The 21,426-nt window shown below is 32.9% G+C and overlaps 1 protein-coding gene across 43 annotated transcripts in view; it reads left to right on the forward strand.

Moving 5' to 3' along the window:
- The first annotated feature begins 7,208 nt into the window (after positions 1–7,208).
- Positions 7,209–21,426, forward strand: part of LOC129228697 (uncharacterized) — a 108,712-nt gene continuing 94,494 nt past the window's right edge. For 31 of the 43 annotated variants that reach the window (XM_054863444.1, XM_054863399.1, XM_054863384.1 and 28 more), the window contains exons 1-2: positions 7,224–7,299; positions 20,382–20,405. In XM_054863444.1, coding sequence (XP_054719419.1) covers positions 7,239–7,299; positions 20,382–20,405 — 85 coding nt within the window. In that variant the 5' untranslated portion in view covers positions 7,224–7,238. Of the gene's footprint in view, positions 7,300–20,381; positions 20,406–21,426 lie in introns of all 43 variants that reach the window. The other 12 variants (XM_054863406.1, XM_054863420.1, XM_054863419.1 and 9 more) reach the window with 2 other exon arrangements.

Genomic DNA, 21,426 nt, shown 5'->3' on the forward strand with positions numbered 1-21,426 from the left:
AAAAAAATTGCCCAAGAATTACAGGCTGCATCAAAGTTTTGCAACAGCAAGGGGCGTTTCCGAAAACTTGATTTTTAAACCGTAAGTCTAATTTTCGTCTTTTAGTCGGCCTAATAAGTTTTAAAATGAGGGGGAATTTCTTCAAGAAATAAGAAAGATCTCGCATACTGACAGAAAAAAAAAATCCACAGAAATAATATATAAGATATTGAAGAGAAGTGTTTTTATTTTTGAAAATTTTTAGTGTTATCGGAGGCTACTTGAACCGTTGTGGCTTAGATGGCAGCACGTGTTCATCATTTAACAGCACGGTTAAAATACAAAATAATTTGAACTAAGTTCTTTTTTCAGCGTAGCTTTTCGCATGTAGTAAAAATGTGATAAGCTATTTGTTTTTTTGCAAAAAGAAGAAAAACTATATATTTTACCCCTTAAATTGAGGTAATAATTTCTTTATTTGTACAAAGAGTCAAAAACTCATTAGAAGAATCTATATTTCAATATACGATTCATTATTTTTTTCTGAACAAAAAACAATACCATTGTAGTCTGAAATCTTACGTCCGTATGTACGTACAGTGGCTCCCAAAAATGTTCGTACACCTTCAAATTTTGTAGTAAAACCAAAATAACGCAAAACTGAATTCGAATATGAACTCCAATTTTTTCCCCACCATTCCTATGTCATTCTCAAAAAAACCCAGTATTTCTTTTCAGAATATTGCCAGATTTTATTTTTGAAATTTTTCAAAAAACGAAGAGACAGAGAAAAAATACGCCACAAAAGTCATCGTACACTGAAATAGTTTCGAATAAATTCATAATTAAAATTATCACATGTGTTTTTTTATTATTATTATTTTTGCATTGTAATGATACTGTAAAGTCATTTGCCTTTAATTTTTTGTGTATTTATTCCCTAATATTCTGTTTATTATTTTAAAATGGCAGATATGCGTAAAAAACAACAAATACCATTCGAAATTTGATCTTTTCCCTCACTTTACCCGTAAATTGGTTTGAAATGTCTCTAAATTGGTTAATTTATAGGGTCTGGTGGGGTAAAGTGGTCATAAAATCATAGGTTTTCAACTTTGGTGGATAATAAATACAACAAATTATTTAAACACTTCAACTTTTTTTGTTGTTATTTTACATTGCATTATTAAAGAACACAGTACATTGAAGTTTAGAAAAAAATATTTTAATTTAATTAGTTTTATAACACTTTCTTTTCCCTTTGTATTTATGACCACTTTACCCCATGGGATGGGGGAAAGTGGTCATAGCATGGGATAAAGTGGTCATAGTTAAAATAAATGCAAAACCATATTAAATAACCCTAATATTTGTATATTTCAGTTATTTTTATGGTTACAAGTATATGCACTAATATATGTGTGTATACACGAGTATATACGTGTCATGTAAACATGAGTAAACAAGTTCATATATGAGTAGATACATGTGTACATCAGCTACATGCATGCACGTACCTACTCAAGTATATACGTCTAAAGGAGTGTTGACGTATCTACACGAGTATATATGTGTCATGTTTATATACGTGTCACGTGTATATATGCATATAAATGAACGTCATATGCATGTATGCACTTGTATCTCGAGTATACACGTGCATACCTGAATATATACGTGTATAGTAGACCTATATACGCATATATGTACAGGTGTACATGAGGGTACATACACAAGTGTACATAAATGTATATACGGATATACACGAGTTAATTTCTGGATGTATCCAGTGCGTGTTTGTACGTATCTACTCACGTATATACATGTATATATGGAAGCACGAGTATATACGTATGTATACGCGTAAACACAATTATATACCTGAAAAGACGTATATACGTACACTTACGTGTATACACCAGTACATATATGTATACACGAGCATATACGCTTATATACATGTATGCCTTCAGAGTGAATCCACGCTCTGCAGCAAAAATTTAAGGGGTGTGAGAGGGGAGGATAAAATGCAAAGAATAATAAGGAGCTTATGGTCGCTGACGCGCTACATGCACCCAAAGCCAGAAATTGATGGATGCAAAACAGGTCACAAATTTTTTACACAAAGATGATTTTCTTCACAATTTTAGTTTTCAGAAATATTTAGAGCACTTGTTAAAAGTTACGGCCCGTAGTAGTTCGAATACACGCATCGCAACAAAGGCGCAGCGTCGAATGAAAGTTTTTCAAAAGTCTCGTTATTAAAACAGAGAAGTCTTTGTGATTACGATGCCTGTGTTACAGCTGCAGGCCGCAAATTTCTTCAATCGCTTTAAAACTTTCTTACGACCTAAAATATTGTGTAAAATTGTCTTAGTGTAACAAATTTGTGACCTGTTTTGTATCCATCAGTCTTTGGCTTTGCGTGCGTCAGCATTTTGTTTGTGACCATATGTTCCTTATGATTCTTGCTTCTTATCCTTCCCTCTATCACCTTTTAAAAATTTTCTCAAGAGTTTAAACTCACCCTGTATACTTGTATGTCGTATGCTTGTATGTAAGTGTCTACTCGAGTACGTAAGTGTATAAACGTGTCTACCTGAGTATATATGTGTTCGTATACATACGAGTAAGAGCAAGTATATACGTGTGTAGTCGAATGTATATCTGCATAGATAAAAAATACCCATATCGCAGATACCCGTATACGTATTTACTGATGCATTTATGTGAATACGTTTATGTACGCGCCTACACGAGTATATGCGTATGCATACGTATATACTCGTATATTTAACCCTACTTACTGTAAAAACAATACATATTAAGTGAAATTAATATTTAATTTATATCTGCCTTACTTAACTATTAAGTGACATTAGGAGAACAATATTCGTTAAGCCTAATATTATGACCACTTTACCCCATCTTACTGAAATTGTTCTAAAAAATTATCTAAAATATATTCAGCTAACTGCTAATGAGTAAGCGATCTTAAGACATGTAGGAAGCTTCCTGTGCCGTCAATCTGTTCATAATTCTAACAAACAAAATTTCCCAAAGAAGTTAAAAGAGGTGTTTAGATTTTTAAAATTTTCATATTTACACAAAATATTTTTTTTTACCAAATAAAATTTTGCCAGTTTTGAAATTTTGTATTCAAAATGTAGTTTCTAACTCACCGAACCTAAAATAAAATTTTCACATTCATTCGAACATTTATTGCCAAGCTATAGTCATTTATTTGACGTATGACCACTTTACCCCATTGACCACTTTCCCCCACCAGACCCTACCATTCTATAGTGAAGGGCTTGATCAAATGCTTTAAAGACAAGAATCGGATCGAAAACAAGGTAAGAAAGGGTCAACTGGCAAAGTTAACAAAGCGTGATCAGAGGTTTATAGTTAAAAAAAATATGAAAAATACACATTTGAGAACTGAAAAAGTTTCTGCAGAATTGAATGAAACGTTTTACGTTTAATTTTTACCTAAAATTGTTCGCCAAGTTCTCGGATTAGCTTGATTAAATGGGACCTCTTTCCGCAGAAATTTTCTTGTTCGGGCGAAAAACCGTTAAGCTTACACTTTCCGTCGTAAAATCAATGATAAATAAGCTCAAAACGTTTTGAAACAACGTCTTACTTATAGACGAAAATAAATTCAACATTTTGGGTTAAATTGTTGTATAATTGTAAATGGAAGAAAAAAAAAGAGGAATTTAATCTTAAGAACTTAGTTGGATCGGTTAATCAGGACGGTGAAGGTGTTCTTGTGTGAGGGTGCATCTCATCATCAGGACTAGGAAATTTGGAATTTTTTGACTCAGAAATTGCACAAAAAAGAAAGAAAAAACAATTAAATCTATTCCCAGACGGTTAAAAGCTGTTGTTGTTACTGCATGATATTCTACAAAAAAATAACTTAGTAAAAAGTTAGATTATTTACTAATTTTTTGACATTCTTTCAAAGTGTACGAAGACTTTTGTGAGATAAAATTTCCGACACTTTTTTGTTTTTGATTTTTGAAAAATTAAGTTTTAATGCTTTACTAAAAATTTTCATGTAGTTTTGTTAAAAATAGATCATAGGTCTTAAAATAAAATACCTATTTCGAAATATTAATTCTAACCAATGGATAAGGGCCCATTTCATTGAAAGTCGTAGGTGTACGAACACTTTTGGGAGCCACTGTATGTATGTGCGGATGTGCGCATGTATGTCGCATAACTCAAGAATGGTATGTCCTAGAAAGTTGAAATTTGGTACGTAGACTCCTAGTCGGGTCTAGTTGTGCACCTCCCCTTTTGGTTGCATTCGGGTGTTTCTAAAGGGTTTTTTTTGCCCCTTTTTGGGGGGAAATCATTGTTAATTTTGATGTCAAGTGGTGTTATAATTTGATGGACACTTGGCGATATATCGCCAGTCTTTTGGTACCTATGTTTGTCGCCAACTTGGTGACTAATTTGGAGATTTTTTTATTTTTAAATCTGGTTTTAATTTGGCCACTGGTGGTGATATTTAGAGAGTAAACTATTGAATCACATTAAAATTGCCAATAATGGGAAAATGACATTACAATTGGAGGAAAAGGAAGTCATGTGATGCACACATCAGCTCGTTTTCTAAAAAAATTAATTTGACCGAAATAATTGCAAATTAAATGTTTAATTAATTTTTTTGATCTATGAATTCCTAATAGATGGAGGGGTAAGTTTAGTTTTATGAATTCCTAATAGATGGTTGGGTAAGTTTAGTTTTATGAATTCTTAATAGATGGCGGGGTAAGGCTCAGACCCCGCTCAGGTTCAGACGCGTGGCGCTATTGTGAGATGTTGTGGTTTTACGGACTGATTTTTGAATATGTTTTTTTCGATATTTAGGTAAAAATTTGATTTTGTAGGATTTTTCTCTTGGGTTTTGTTTTCCTTATTTCTTCAACGTTTGTTTTTGTTCTCATGGTTGAAGATAGTTACATATCCAAGTCTAAGTAAATAATTTAATTTGTTGTATTATTCAGTTGTGAGTGTTTTTTATAACGTTTTTATTATAGTATTGTTTATTTGAAGAAACATTTTAAATTGTAGAAAAAAACCGCTTCACTCGCTAAAGGGCAGGGTTACGGTAGCGCGGTTGCTTGCCGCGTTAAGCGATGAACTATACAGTTGAAGGATTATTTTGAGTTTTATAGCTACTGTTAATCTTTTTATGTGTTTTGGCGAATAGTTTCAAACTACAAAGAGATTTTAATAGGTTTTTTTTGAAAAGATATGTACGAATTTTAGTTGAAGAAAAATGATCATTTCACATCAGAAGGGGAGGGGGGGCTGGTTTTTTTTTTATTCAACGGACTTCCTACAAATTTTTAGCTCTGGCATCGCCGTGCGGGTACTGTTACTTCTCAACTGGTGTGCCTCGGCACCCTGGTGTGCCTGGACAAGATTCTTGATGTGCCGCGGTAGTTTCGGAGTTGTAGAAAAAGGAAGAACAGAAATGTATTTTACCTGCGCAAGAGATCAAATATATATAATGTTGCTAGTTCAATTAATTGTCAAATTACGTTGAAAACTGCATACCAACGGTAAAACATTTATTTTTCCAGCGTGAAAAGGAATCGTATGGGGAACGATAGGTTCTGATGCAATGTATGAGGCGGTCAGAGTGAAAATTCCAGACGATGCTACCAGACGACAAATTAATGACATGATGGATGACATTAGAAAAACATTGGTTGATAAACTACGAATAGCTGGAAAATTTTTAGTTCCAGCTGATGAATCAACAGACTTAAAAAGTGCACCGTTCTTACTAATGAGGACGACCTTCAAAATACAGTCCGACCTCCATATATCGAAGTAGCAAATTGTCGGAAAAAAATTCGATATATAGAAATTTCGATATATAGAAACAATCTTATTTTATCCTAAAAGTCTCCTAAAACATTAAAAATAAAGCTAATTTACGTGTACGAAACCCAATTTCAAATTGATACGAGCATCGGATTAAAATAAAAGTTAATAATTAAAAAATTAACAGAAATTACATTTTTGCGCCTTCATACATCTTCATTCTTCTTCATTTCAACTTGATCCGCAACATGAGGTGATTTTCGTTTTCACAATGTAATCGAGAGAAAAGTAAAAAAATCAATCTACTTAACTTGAATGATTTTTACTGCAGCTAAAAAGACTAGGAATGATAATCAGCAGACAAAAGAGAGAACTTGAAACTGATTTTACAATGCTAATGGTTACAACTAAGATTTGAAATAAACTTGAGGGAATTTAAGAACTCTAGAACGAAACAACGACCTATCTACACACCCCTCAACCCCAGATTCCTTATGAGTTTCGTAGCAACCTTTAGTGAACATCATTATCTCAAGTGGAAAAACGAATCTACGAATGTCTCGAAAAAAAATCGATATATAGAGATTTTTTCGATATATAGAAACAATTTTTCTATGTAATGAACATAGAAATTTGCTGGGATTTCGATATATAGAAAATTTCGATATGTGGAAGTTCGATATATGGAGGTTCGACTGTAAGTATATTTTTTGCAAAGACCTTTCTTAGCTTGCAACTGGTGGTGAATTATTTCGTGTTGCAGATAAATAAATAAAAATAAATACGGGATCCAGTGTTACAACTGCAAAAGCTCTTGCAGAGATGGAGCAGATGGTCTTTGCCCTAGCCTCCCCCATGTTTAAGCCATGCTTGTCATCTTAAGCACACCAATTGAATCACCCAGATCCCTCGGAAGCCCCCTTCGTAAATGAGAATCTTAGGACAAGTATCCAGTACATTCACTTCTGCTCTTCAAAATGTTTCATCTGTGAATAATAGATGCCATGCATTAAGAAAAATTAAAATAGTTTATAGTTTTGTACGTACGTATTTATTTGATGAAAACTGTGATCCGACTTAAGGCTGACGTCACAGAATATTTTGTGGTAACGGATACAACCTCTTCTTGTGTCTCCAGTTTATTAGCATAATTTAAGCAGGTTTATGTAGTTATTTCAACAAGCTTTCTTATCTTATGGCAGTATGAATGATTTCAGATTCTAAGCTTTGAATAATGCATACACTGAGATAATGCAAAAAATGATACGTCAAAGGATGCAATCTTTAAAATCCAGAGGTCAATATATTTGAGCAGCCACCACTTCGTGATGGAGGATTTATTCCTAATTGTATATAAGAGCGGGGAATTTTCCTGTAAACAGTACCTCTGTTCATTGTCGGCGGTTACAATGAAGCTATCGTTGCTATTAATCCCCTTGTTAGTTGTAGCATGTAGTCTCCTCTCCACAGGTAAAGAAACTATATTTTCTACTGCATCCTAATCACAGGCCATTTAACGTAAAAACGTCCATCCCGTTTCTCAGGTGACAGCTAACATATTTAATTAAAAGTAATGATTTAAAAAGTAATAGACAAAATATTGTTGCTTAAGAAATCACAAACGTAGTTAATGATTTCTTAAGCAGGAAAAGAAAATGTTTAGTTCCTTCAAAACGATTATTTAAATTGAAAAACATTAGCTGTCACGTGCGGGACAAGATGGTGGTTTTTCCGTGGACTGGCCCTTATGAACCTTCAACTTGTTTTGCTTTACTTTTCTTATATTTACTTCCTAAATTGTTATTGTACTGTCCACCTTTGGAAAGTTGAGCTCCGTTGCCCGACTGATTCAACGATTCCATTACTTGAAATAGGGGTGAGAAAAAAACGGCTTAAGAACTTGTGGATTTGGTTGACTGTGTATTGCCCATTTGGCGAACAATATTACAATACCTAACTATTAGCAAGCGGTACAGGATTTTCTCGCCAATAAAAGGGTTGTAATGGTAGCCCAACCACGCCTAACAATGCTTTTTCTTACTGATTGCTCTCCCATGGAAGAAATGGACTTGTTCAAGGTCATAGCTCAACTTGTCGGAGCTGAACAGTACCTGTTATAAGTAAAGAAAATGTATTTAATTTCTTTTTAACGCCCAATCGTTATTAATTATTTTCTAGCATGTAGTTCTTAGACCTGTTTTCACAAATCAAAATTATACATATCGCTAGGCCCAGTGCAAATACGAAAAATAGATTTAACAAAAATATGAATCAACAGTTAAAGTTTAAGAAATTCAATTTTTTGTTGATATCAAAATGAATTTGCACTTCAGCGTCGGCTGTTAGGCTGCAGAGAGAGAAGTAATATTTTTTTCTTATTACAGTACGGTTCTAAAAACTCGGCACTGTACATTTCTGCCGGATCCACCAATCATGGTCGTATTCTGGCAGGACGAAAAAGTCCCGTGCATAAACCCTGTTGCGATTTCGCGATAATCGGTATTTCCACTAACTCGGTCACTTTTCGGTCCATATTAGGCAGAGTTTTCGGGACTCTACTGTATTTAGAAGCTATTTTTTGAGCAGTAGGGAACATAAAGAAGGAGCGAGTTTCTTGCTGTCATTTGTTGAAAACCTTTTCACCATAATTTCAAAAAAGCTGAAATATTGTTCTGCAAGTTCTCGTGGAAAAAGAATTTGAGGTATTTTTATAAACACGAGAGAGGTTTCCTTTAACTCAGAACAGAGATCAATTTTTGAGGATGAATGGACCAATACCAAACATAAAACTTAGTCTTTTTTATGAAAATAATTGAGTTTGAAGTTCTTAAAAATAACTGAACATTCAAAAGTTACTGAAGATTTGATTTTTTTTAAGAGCATATTACATTATTTCAGTTTCACACTGACTGAAATAATTGCAGTTTTAGATTTCCGTTAAAAAATCCATAAAAGAATTTGCTACCTATCCTGCCGAGTTTTACAATGCATTTTTACGTAGTATCTCTTGTTAAAAACCCAATTCGCCTGAGGAAAATAATGGACTTTGAATAATTAATTTATGTTAATATTATCTTGTAGGTCATTCCATAGAGACTAACGTAATATTCACAGCTGATTTTCTTACTCTTTTTACTTACACCGGGAGTAAAAATAGATGTTTTTTGGTTTAATATGCAGATTTAAAATGTACAAGGTGACTATTTCTCATTTCCACTGAGAATATGAAGCGCTGGTAGGTATTTTTTGTCCAAAAAAAGTCATCGTGACTAACGTAACATTTTTGCAACCCTGTGATACAACGCTTATGTTACTAGGCAAATTTTTCTGATACTTACGCAGGCATTTAAAATTGGTCGATATAATTGTAAGAGGTAAACAGTCTGTTACTACAGATTTATTACAGATGAATCTTTTTTGACCCTTAATGGTACTTTTACGAAAAACTTAGTGTGACTAACGTAACGTGACTAACGCAACCATCGAATAACAAGCAATGAATGCATATAAAAAACTTTTTGTAATTAATCTCTTGCTCTTATATTACTTTTACATTTTTTAGGAACCTTCTTTATGTTGCATTATGGTTCTTTCTTTACTTTTTTTAACACGCTTTTATTAGCTTCACCTGTATGTATGTATGTATGTATGTATGTATGTATCTTGTAACGGAATCTTGCAGCTCAAATTTCGCCCACTTCCTGCGATCGGATTCTTTAGAAATTTGGCACGCGACCTCAGACCCGATGACAATGCAATATTCTACAATCAAATTAATTAATTAACTCTTTTAATTGTTAGTTTCCTCCAATTTTAATCAATATTTTGGCATAAATCCAACAATGTGAAAAAGGAAAAATTTAAAAAAATACATTAAAAAATGCTCGCAAAAATTATTTAAAAATATCTACAAAAACCTTTAATTTTTCTGCATCAGACAAAATTTGTTCCAATGTTCCAAGGTAATTAGAACATGAAATATAACTGTTTTTAACTAATTTCATGCCAAAATTTAGGTGAGCCTTCAATTGGAAATTCATTGCTGATCAGACCATTGTTGAACAAAACTTTTATTCAAATGCATCTCAAATTTTCAAAGCAATATAAATATGATTTCAGCAAACATACATCGATGACTCACCGCAGTAGCTTCCCATCGGAGTGCCCTTGTCTTAACTTTAAGATATTACCTCGAACTCGTTTTATAAATAATTTCGTCGTCTGATAATTCTCCAACATAAGACTAAAAAACAGAAAAATAAAATAATAGTTTAAAAAACTAAAAAAACACGCTTTCGTAGCAAAATGAACTAAAAAGCGAAAAATAATCTTTGGAAGATAGTAGTTGACCAATCACTTAATTTTAATGTAATACAAAAAAGCGTGGGGGGCTTCTTATCAGTTGCTTGAATTTCTTCCATTTGTTGTCCAAGCAAAATTGTAAATAGACAGCACCCCACGCTATTTTGTATTACATTAAGTGATAAAATTAAGTGATTGATCAACTACTATCTTCCAAAGATTATTTTTCGCTTTTTAGTTCATTTTGCTACGAAAGCGTGTTTTTTTAGTTTTTTAAACTATTATTTTATTCTATATTAGTTTAAGAAATTGAATGTAAGGATTCAGTTCAATTAATTCAATTTAAATGTGCGAAAAAAAAATAAATAAACAAATAGAAAAACTGCGTTTACTAGCTGAATAACATTATTTTTGGGCTAATTAAATCCTAAATATTTCTTTTTTAAAAAGTAAACTTTACACAAGTTTATAGTTTCACCAAATTCTAGTATTCTGCCGATATAGTACTAGTTATCGTCATAAGAAACTCAGTAGTACTTTTCAACGGCATTATTATTTTTTAAGGTTTACTGATTCATCGAACGAATAGCGTTGTGCATCATGAATTAAAATGTAACATTGAAAAAAAAAAATATTCGAACATTTTTGCAGAATGCATTTTAATTCCGGATATCACATCAAATATTTAAATTTCTAAATGATCATTCTTGCATTTTCTGAAATATGCTTCAGCAACGCTTATTGTCAATGTATCATGTAACATCTTCAATTGCTTTTCAACGAGCTGCCATTACTTCATTTTACTAGTAGGTGGAGAAGTATTTTCCAAAAAATAGAGACGTTCTCCTTTGTTAAGACTTTCTATTTTCTTAATACTTTAGCTTCGATTCTTGTGTTGAATGCACATTCAGCAGAGTACTTATTTTGCTTTACCCATCTTTTTTTTAAAAAAATAATTCTTTAAATTGGAAGTATCCTTTTAAAGACCTTTAAAAAAGTATTTTTCTTGTTAGACAGAAGGTCTACAATGTAATATTACTGGTAATTTTCACCCTAAATATTTTTAATCTATATAGAGAATGCCTACTTATTCAAAATTATTCATGAAAATGTACATTAAATTAAATAGGTTTTAAATATTAGCAGTCATTTTTAAAATGTTACGTTAATCACATGCAAGTTGTTATGTTAGTCACAGATCAAATATTACGTTAGTCACACTAATTATTTTATATCTACTGATGCTAAAATAAATATTTTGCACTTTTTAAATAGATATGACACGGATGTAAGAAAATAAAAAATGCTGTTTGGTTCAATCATCTGGTTTAGTTTTTAAGCAGAAAATAGTACATTTTCGTGACTAACGTAACGTAAATATTTTCAGTGAAATAACCAAACTAATTAAAATACTTATCTTATAATGTATTCAAAAAAAAAACAGTCAATTTTATTTTGCCAACATCTAATCTTTTAGAATAAGCATAGTTCTTATAAAAATTTGCAAAAATTTTTACATTCTACAAGAAAACTTAGACGCGTGTTTTTTGCGTATGCTAAGCCTTTTCTACAATCTCGCACGTTTAGAGCCAGAAGAAAAACATCGAATGAAATTTTTGTAAATTTCTTACTAGATTTATGTACTAGAAAGTATGCGAAATAAAATGATAGACCACAATTAGATCATTTTGGGGAAAAAAAATTCTGAGGTGAGGTTGACGTTTCTATGGATATTCCCTTGTTAGAAAATCGGTTTGAATAAAATGACATTGAAACGTGAAGAAATGAGATCTAAAATTTTGCACCCTTTGATCGAAAGTAATAATAATAATAATAATAATAATAATAATATTCATAATAATAAATCAAACAATGTGATTGACCACATCAAACAATGTGTGTGAACCTACAATGGGGTCGTTTCCAAAATTTTAAAATATTTTTTTCTGAAAGAGCATGCTTAAAAACATAGGATCTGACCATTTTTTAAATAATTTAATTAAGTTTAATATTTTTAAAAAATTACTTAAATCGGTGCGCTTTCATTGTTTACATTTCTGTCGTGTGACATTACAAATCATGAAATGCCATTCAATGTTGCCATTCACAGAACAAAAAATTAAATTCGCATCTTTACTCACGAGTATTGGCAACGATATGGTTGATAGCAAGCGTAGAGTGCAATTTTAATTCGCTGCTTGATTATCATAACGTGGAACCGTGGTATAAAGGTGCGCCAAAATGCATCATTTGTGACGTCATAAAGACCACGCCTTGTTTGAAAAATCGGACAGTTTAAAAAATTAATTAAAAAAAAAAACTGTTGGAAAAATGAAAGTATTTTCTGGGTTCATGTAATTTTTTTTGCTTATTTTATCCATTTTAATGACTAAAAATAGTACTTTTGACTGAAGGAAACCACCCCATTGCTGCGACTCAGTACATTAGTGGCCAAGAATGATAAGTAAATAAATAAATAAAAAGCAAAGTAGGAAACTTCCTTTTCTTCCGCAAAGGCAGAATAAATTAAACTGAATGCCAATGAGCGCCTCCAAAAAGATATCTGGCCCTTTCTACAAAACCACGAAGGATCTATACGCTTTTGGCTACTTCACATCACTCAAAATTGGCAAGAGATTTGTTTTCTCCATTGGTTGATAAGAAACTCAATTTTCCTATACTCCTGAACTATGCCTTTTGATGTTGTTGAGTCCATACTAAACGGATGCTTCGTAATAATGGGAAATGTGCTGAAAACTAAACAACTTTCAAGAAATTATGGTTCCAAGGCAGATAGTTTGAAACTAACTGTGCAAACTTGATGTGAATTATTAAGCAAAACATGCAACTATTTTCCCGAAAATCTTTACTAATAATAAAGCTGAAAGTCTCTCTGTCCGGAGGATGTCTGGATGTCTGGATGTCTGTAGGATGTCTGTGACGCGCATAGCGCCTAAACCGTTCGGCCGATTTTTATGAAATTTGGCACAAAGTTAGTATGCAGCATGGGGGTGTGCACCTCGAAGCGATTTTTTGAAAATTCGATGTGGTTCTTTTTCTATTCCAATTTTAAGAAAAAAATATCATAAGATGGACGAGTAAGTTACGAAATTATCATAACGTGGAACCGTAACATGGGCACAAGCCAATTGCGAGATACGAAATTATCATAACGTGGAACCGCAAGATGGGTACATGCCAACTGGCGAGAAAATTCACCATACATTATTTGTAAATATATACAGGCGAACCAAAAGACCTTTTGATTTTTCTATTACGGGCAAAGCCGTGCGGGTATCACTAGTATTTAATAAAATCATAATATTTTTTTCTCTTAAGAATTAAGCGTAGGAACTTAATAATGCACAAAGAACTTGTATTATTATCTGCAAGTTTTCTGTGTTATTCACCATCAAAATGTGAGCAAAACTTTCTGGGATAAGCTTTCTAATTTTTTGAACAATGATAAATTTTATATAATTAAAAACTGAGCGTATGTATGTTAGGGCTCGACCGATGGCATTTTTTGGCCGATGGGCCGATGCCGATTGTTGGCCGATTGTTCAAAGATGGCCGATGGCCGATTGTTTTCCTCCAAATGGCCGATTGCCGATGGCCGATGCCGTTGGCCGATGGCAAAAAAAAAAAAAAAAAACATAGAAATAAATTGATAACAATGTCAGGGATTTAAAGGATCATTGATTTATTTCACTTTACTTCCTTTCTACGAATAAGGAATTGTAATCACAAAAAAAAAAAAAAAAAAAAAAAAATCAGATTTCGATCTAAATTTCTATTTTACGACCACCCATTGAAACTTCACAAGTTTTTTCGGCACATTTGTACATGCATATGTACCTAAGGACATATAGATGATCGAAATATCCATTTTGAACGCCTCCTTAGTTAATTATCGTAAATTCTCTTGTGACGTTTTCATGCGCGTAAACTTGCGTCACTCAAAAACGTTATGAAACCGTAAGTTGAAAACTCATACAAGGGCAAGTTGCATAAAACCTTACCCTGAATAGTTCACATTACCGAAGTACATCTATCTACAAAATAGTCACATTGAACGACTATGCACTTCTGCCAACGTTCGAATAGCTTTTAGAAGGACTCCTGGAAGACATTTATCGCAACCTCTTTAACTTCATCGTGGGGAAGAAGGCGACTTTCATGTTGAGGATGCACGGTTCGATTGGTCAATACTCTGATATGACAAACAAATAACATAACGTTTTATCGGACTTAGCTCCGTGCGACTTTTACCTGTTCCCAGCAAAAAAAAAAAAAAAAATTGCATGGACGCCGCTTTCTTCCGTCAGGAGAAGGTAAAGCAGCATCACAGAACGTAGCGAAAAATGGCTTCCAGGAGTGTTTCCAAAAGTTATATGAACACTGGCAGAAGTACATAGTAGTTCAAGGGTAACCTTTTGAAGGTGGATGTGCTTCGGTAATGTGAACTATTCTGGGTAAGGTTTTATACAGCTTGTCCCCAAATTTTTGGATCGTACTACGTACAATCTGTATAGGGTGTAGTTATACTTCTCCTTTTTTGACTGCTGTATGATGGAAGACAAAGAACAACAGCTATAAAATTGAAAAAAATAAAAATAAAATAAAAAGAAAAAGAAGAAGAAAAACAAAAAGGCTGTTCAATAACCAACCAGGCCCGTGTCCAGATTTTCATAAAGGGAGGGGTTTTAATCTTACCTGGGGAGGGGAAATTCAATCCTTCACAACCTTTATTAGTTTTACTACAAATTATCAATCCCAGTATGGCGTTTATGCACCTGTAAGTACTGCTGTACCCCCCCCTTCCCTTAGAAGAATAATTCTGGCTGCTCGTGACCAAAGTATTCCTTCATTTTACAGGTTCACTTTTATCAAACCTTGTTTGTTTCTTTTTAATTAAATCTGTTAACTATGCGGTTTAACAAGTATTAAAAACTCTCCACGAATTCTTTTTATGTAAGAGAATGTATATCAGATTTTATGTTCTGAAATAATGCTTAGAACGAGCTTATTCTAGATGCAAATTACATTACGAAACACCATCACTAATACATCTTCATAGCTGCAACACATGCCAAATTCATCATTACCTCCTTACAATAAGCAATATTAATGCTTTGTATCGGTAGATAATTCAACGGTTCTACCACCACAGTTTTTCCAAAATATTATTTCAGTCGGCAAAGCTTTAACAGTTGTAATACATAACATTTGAATGTTATGCAAATTTTTTAAGTTATAAGAGAAAGAAATGCAAGCGTCTAGGTCCACCTGAGTTGAATTAGAGGGAAAAAAATACAGAATTACTGAGTTAAAATTACAGAAAAACTTCAGAGAGAAAGGGGGGGGCGTTAAACGCAGACTTTCGCATTAAAGTTAATTTAAGCCGATCGTTTTCTTCATTTGACATACTTTTTTTTTCAATGGAAGGGGTTTAACCCCTAAAACCCTCCCCTTGGACACGGCTCTGTAACCAACTGATTTGTTTTTTTTTTAATTGAACATATAACTAAGATTTCAGTAATATTATAATAATGTATGGATTTAGGTACACTGAACATAGTTAAAAAACATTAAATTATATTGTTTAATTATTCGAAAAGTGAATAAATAAATAAGAATAAAACTATGAAACCGTCAACAAATTAAGCAATTAAAGTGGAAAGATTGCACGTAAACATTTTTTAGTCATCAAATTAAACAAAAAAGGTAACAGATAAATTACAATATTAAATCATAATAGTTATATTTTTATACTTATTTAAAATTTATGAACTGAAAAGTTTGCATTTTTCATAAAAGCTATAAACAGTGACATAAATTTTGCGAAAAAAAGAAATAGCCATGAAAAGAGCGAGGTTCTTAAAACGCAGCCACAATAAACAAACTCAATATTTAGACCAAGTTAATAACTGAATACATATACTACTCGATCTGATGTTTGCACACGTAATATTGAACAATTTGATTGTTTAATCTCTTATGAAGCACTACAAACAAGTTCAAATTAAATTTTTCAATTTAACAATAATTTTCTGAAATTCAAAAATTTGCATAATAGAAAATCCTTCAAACTTTTCTATAACATATTATTAGAAATATGATGAAAACGAAAGTAACTTATTCATTGATTTTATATAAATACATAAAAATAGTTACTTACAACAGAAAAAAAAATCGATCGCTATTAATGATGCCAAAAAGATAGCGCATTACGAAATATAGGTGAAACAAGTATAAGAAATACGCAAAATGATATTTCTTGATCAAAATAAATAATTGCTAAATATTCAAGAAATGCTTGAAACGACGAGTGTGGGTTAGGGGGGGCCACCCTCTGATTTTGGAGTAACTCACAACATTAAACTTCGGCCCCAACTTCGGCCTCGTTTTTTTTAGTACAGAACCGCTACTACCAACGCCTAGAAGAGTTTCTGAAACTACTCCAGCACTTCCGAAGAAAAAAATTCAAAAGTCCCTTTGATTTCCGAGTTATGCTACCATTGAAAACGTCTTTGATCAATTTCTTACATTAATGCTCTGAATTCTTCCTAAACAATAGATAAAGCTTGAAAAGAAACTCTTATTTTATGGATGGTGTTAGTTTTAAGCAACTCAGAAGAACAACTAGAGTTTAATTTCAGAAACTGGGATTTGGAGGAGGGGCTCGCAAGTTTTCTCGGAAATACAAAAAATAGTCGTAAAAAATAGAGTTTAAAATAATCATAAACATTGAGTAGAAATACCCTTTTAAAACTTGCACCCGAGTTTGTTTTGACGTGCAGTGGCGGATTTAAAATATAGCAAATGTTGCAATCGCGCGTGAGGCCCCATAACCATACTGGAACCGTAGGAGTTACAACAATGCTTATGATAAATGTTTTACAACTTCTGTGATAGAGAAATAGGGCCCCAAAATGTATTTCGACGGGCCCCAAACTTGTAGCTCCGCTGAAGCGATACAGAAAAGACTGCATTACTGTGATTCATAATACAAATATAGAAAAATTAAAAATTACCTTCCGTTCAACGGGAATCTAACAAAATGAAACAAAACCGGTTTCGCCATCTCATATTTGTTTCCATAGTCTCCAATTCGGCAATATATCACCAAATGATCGTCAGTCTGAGACGCTATATGATTTTTGCATTGAAATAAGTAATTAATAGCCACAAAAAATGAGTAAATAGGATTTTTAGAACATCCGATCGAAATCAAAAAGGGAAGTGCACAACTGGAACGTACGCACATCCCACATGCGAAAATTTAGCCTTCTACAGCTTACCATTTTTGAGTTATGACTTATAAGAGATACATACGTACATTCATCCGCAAGAAACCACGCAACAATTAACTTGTTTGGTACCTGAATGCAGTATTAAAAACTCTTCCAGTTGTGACTAAAATAGAAATTCATACTGAAATTTAAGTAAACAATTTATATAATAACAATAACTCCCTTTGTGAATAAAATATGACAACGTATATAAAGTACAAATTCAAAATGAAAAAAGGTTAAAAAACCAGCAAACAGCTGTTTCGGCACTCTAAAATACAAGTGCCATCATCAGTGCAATTAAAAACGAACACAGGTTCAACCTGACTAAAACACAAACGAGGCGAACATTGGAATGAGAGACGAGTTGTAAAAGATATGAGAGCAGTACCGGAAACGATGACGTCAATGTTACGTCAGAACTACAGAGGACAGTTGCACTCAGGAGAAAACGTCACGGACAAAAAATAAATCAAATAACAGACTTCCAAACATTAGGAAAAGGGGGAGTGCTAGACAAATCATTGACGATTAAATTAGCATTTTTCCATATGTAATATGACTCCCAAAAATCTAAATCATGAATGGACGAACACTCGTGAATAACTTTGGCGGAAGAAAAAATAAAATTATGGCCACAAGAACAACAATGTTGAGCAATAGAGGAGCGTTTGAGATCCTGTTTTTTGACGTAATTTTCGTGTTCTTTTATCCAGAATTTGAGGGATCGTCGAGTCTGCCCAATGTAGGCCAATTTGCACTGGCAGGAAACACTATAAATGCCCCATTTGTCAAGGTTCTGAACAGGGTGTTTAAGCTGTGAAAATTTTAATTTATTAACAGGAGAAAAAGTGACGGAAAAATGAAACTTTTTTAAGATTTTGGCAATTTGTAGACTGATTTTAGGAAAAAAGGGTAAGACAACGGAACTCGAATAGTTCACAGGAGCAAGTGTTTGATTTTTGTTAGCTGAGCTACATAGCTTCTTATAAATGGTATCAATAATATCTGATGTGAATCCCCGATCAACCGCAATACCTCGTAGGTAATTCAGTTCTGATGAAAGTAAATTGGAATTTGAACAAATGGCTAAAGCACGGTAAATAAAAGATCTGAAAGCAGCCAATTTTTGTTTAGGAGGGTGAACGGATAACTTGTGGGGGTGGGGGGAAGAGAAACAGCAAAGGGTTTACGGAAAACAGTAGTTGTAAATATATTGTTATGACGAGTGATGGACACATCAAGAAAAGAAAATAGATTTTTGGGAGTCATATTACATATGGAAAAATGCTAATTTAATCGTCAATGATTTGTCTAGCTCTCCCCCTTTTCCTAATGTTTGGAAGTCTGTTATTTGATTTATTTTTTGTCCGTGACGTTTTCTCCTGAGTGCAACTGTCCTCTGTAGCTCTGACGTAACATTGACGTCATCGTTTCCGGTACTGCTCTCATATCTTTTACAACTCGTCTCTGATTCCAATGTTCGCCTCGACTGTGTTTTAGTCGGGTTGAACCTGTCTTCGTTTTTAATTGCACTGATGATGGCACTTGTATTTTAGAGTGCCGAAACAGCTGTTTGCTGGTTTTTTAACCTTTTTTCATTTTGAATTTGTACTTTATATACGTTGTCATATTTTATTCACTATGCAGTACAAAGTTTTCGACTACTTTTTATGTAATAACTCCCTTTACTTTGTATTAAAAAGTAAAACAACAAAGGTCCTTTTTTTTTTCAAAAACATCGGCCAATTCCATCGGCTTTTCGATGTTTTTTTAAGGCCGATGGGCCGATGTTTCCTGCAAGTTAGCATCGGCCGCCGATGCCGATGCCGATGGTTAAATTGTTGAACCATCGGCTCCGATGCATCGGCCAGGCCGATGCATCGGTCGAGTCCTAATGTATGTATGTACCTACCTATGTACTTATCAAAGTATCTATGTCCGAGTTACTTTTCCCGAAAGACAGTAAACTGACCATCGAACCAGGTATATATATATATATTCATCATTTTTCCGTCTTTATGTTTGGCTATTTAACATAATCCTAAAATAATAATTAGTGGAGTTATATCAATTAAAAATTATTAATTATGATGCTTAGATTTCGTCATAAAATCCATATTTTTCGAAGACTTTCCGCCAATCAAATTATTGTTCAGTGCTTCACCTCAACTTTCCATAACAATAATCTTATTAAAATTTGTAGCGTGAAGAAAATCATTGAGAAGAAAGATCTGTTGCCATTTTTTTTCTCGAATATGAACAAATAAAATTCTGGCTTTTGTTTTGAGGCTTCTCCTGTAACCGGGGGGTTTAAAATGTTTCCTTTTTGGTTATTTTTCCGAAATCTGCCGCAAAATTTAATTTTTTTTTTTTTTTGGTTCAAGCCTGAGTTTTGAACACGCGTCACTTGTGACAACTTTTTTTTTTTCGACGTAGACCGTACAAAGTCAGGCGACGCAGATAGTATTACACTTAAACAATGTTGACTTCAGTTATCAATAAAATAGAATTTTAATCATTTTGCTCTGATTATACACTGCTTATACATGAGTGTAAAATTTCTTTCTTAGTGCAGGTCAAAATTTTAATATATCGTTCGTTTGGAAGAAGAGTGCACACAATACAAAATTTTTATTATTGTTTTTTTTTTCTCTTAAAAGCCTTCACATGACGTTATCTTCTTCGGAAAATAATGACAGATTTTTTTGTTATAATATTAACCACTGGAGAGTATAGCAAACTTACTTTTCTTAATGCAAATTGCCTGAAGAGTTCTACTTCAAACGCTTCTCCTGAAATATTTCATTTCTTCGCGTTGTGGCAGTCTTCTTCCAAATGAGCGATATGTCTTTTTTATATTTACCTTAATATACAAACATCAGATGCAGTAAAGTTATGTACATGTTACATTTAAAAAAACAAAAAATAAAATGCTATTCTTTTTCCTTTCAGGAGATGCTTATGCGGGCCCAAAAGGTAAATAATTTAAATTTTCTGAAAATAAATAAATAAATAAATATAATAAAATGTTCGTTTAAAGTTAGGAAAAAAATGCTGAAATAGACATATATACTTTATACTTGAGAAACTTTATTATATTTTTGAACAGGTTCGTCATTTCAAGATTTTCTATTTTGAATGAGTGAGAAAAGGGTTACGCACTTATAGCATACATTGCAGAGTCTAAGACAATGAACAAGTACTGATATTAAATTGAATATTAGAAAACATAGATTCTGATTGCTCATATTAAGATGAATCTCGCGGTTCAAAACATGTATAAAATTTAGATACATTTAAATTTTTTCTAGATAATATTAGAAACACGAAAAAAGAAAGGTAATCACAACCGCTAAAATTTGCTAAAATCCTTTAAAAGCCTTTCTTAAATACTAAAATGAGTTGCACGTATTTTATTTGCTAATGGAAACTGGCAACAGATACAAATTTTAAACCAATGTTCTTTCTTTTCTTGTCGACCAACAATGAAATCGCTGCCAATCGGGTGAAGGAAGGCTTAGAATAGGGTTGTTTCCATCAGCCAAAAGTACTACTTTTAGTCACTGAAATTAATAGAATGAGCAAAAAAAAAAAAAAAAAAAAAAAAAAAAAAAAAAAAATGGAGCGAGGAAAATCTTTTATTTTCAAAACAGTTAATTTTTAATTAGCCATTTTTAATGTCTGATTTTTCAAATAAGACGTGGTTTTTATGACGTCACACGTGATGAACTTTGGCGTGCTACTCCACTGGCACGGAATGCTTACGCTTGCTGTCTGCCGCGTTTCCAGATTATGATTATTCAGAAATTAATTCAATATTGCGCTCTACGCTTGCTATCAACCATATCGTTGCCAGTACGTATGCGTACAGAAGCGAATTAAATATTGCGCTCTGCGCTAATGGCATTCGTGAATGGCATTTAAAAAATGGTCAAATTCAATGTTTTTAAGCATGCTCTTTTAGAAAAAAAAAACTTTTAAAATTTCGAAAACGACC

This window comes from Uloborus diversus, chromosome 1 (assembly GCF_026930045.1).
Source record: "Uloborus diversus isolate 005 chromosome 1, Udiv.v.3.1, whole genome shotgun sequence".
Lineage (NCBI taxonomy): Eukaryota > Metazoa > Arthropoda > Arachnida > Araneae > Uloboridae > Uloborus > Uloborus diversus.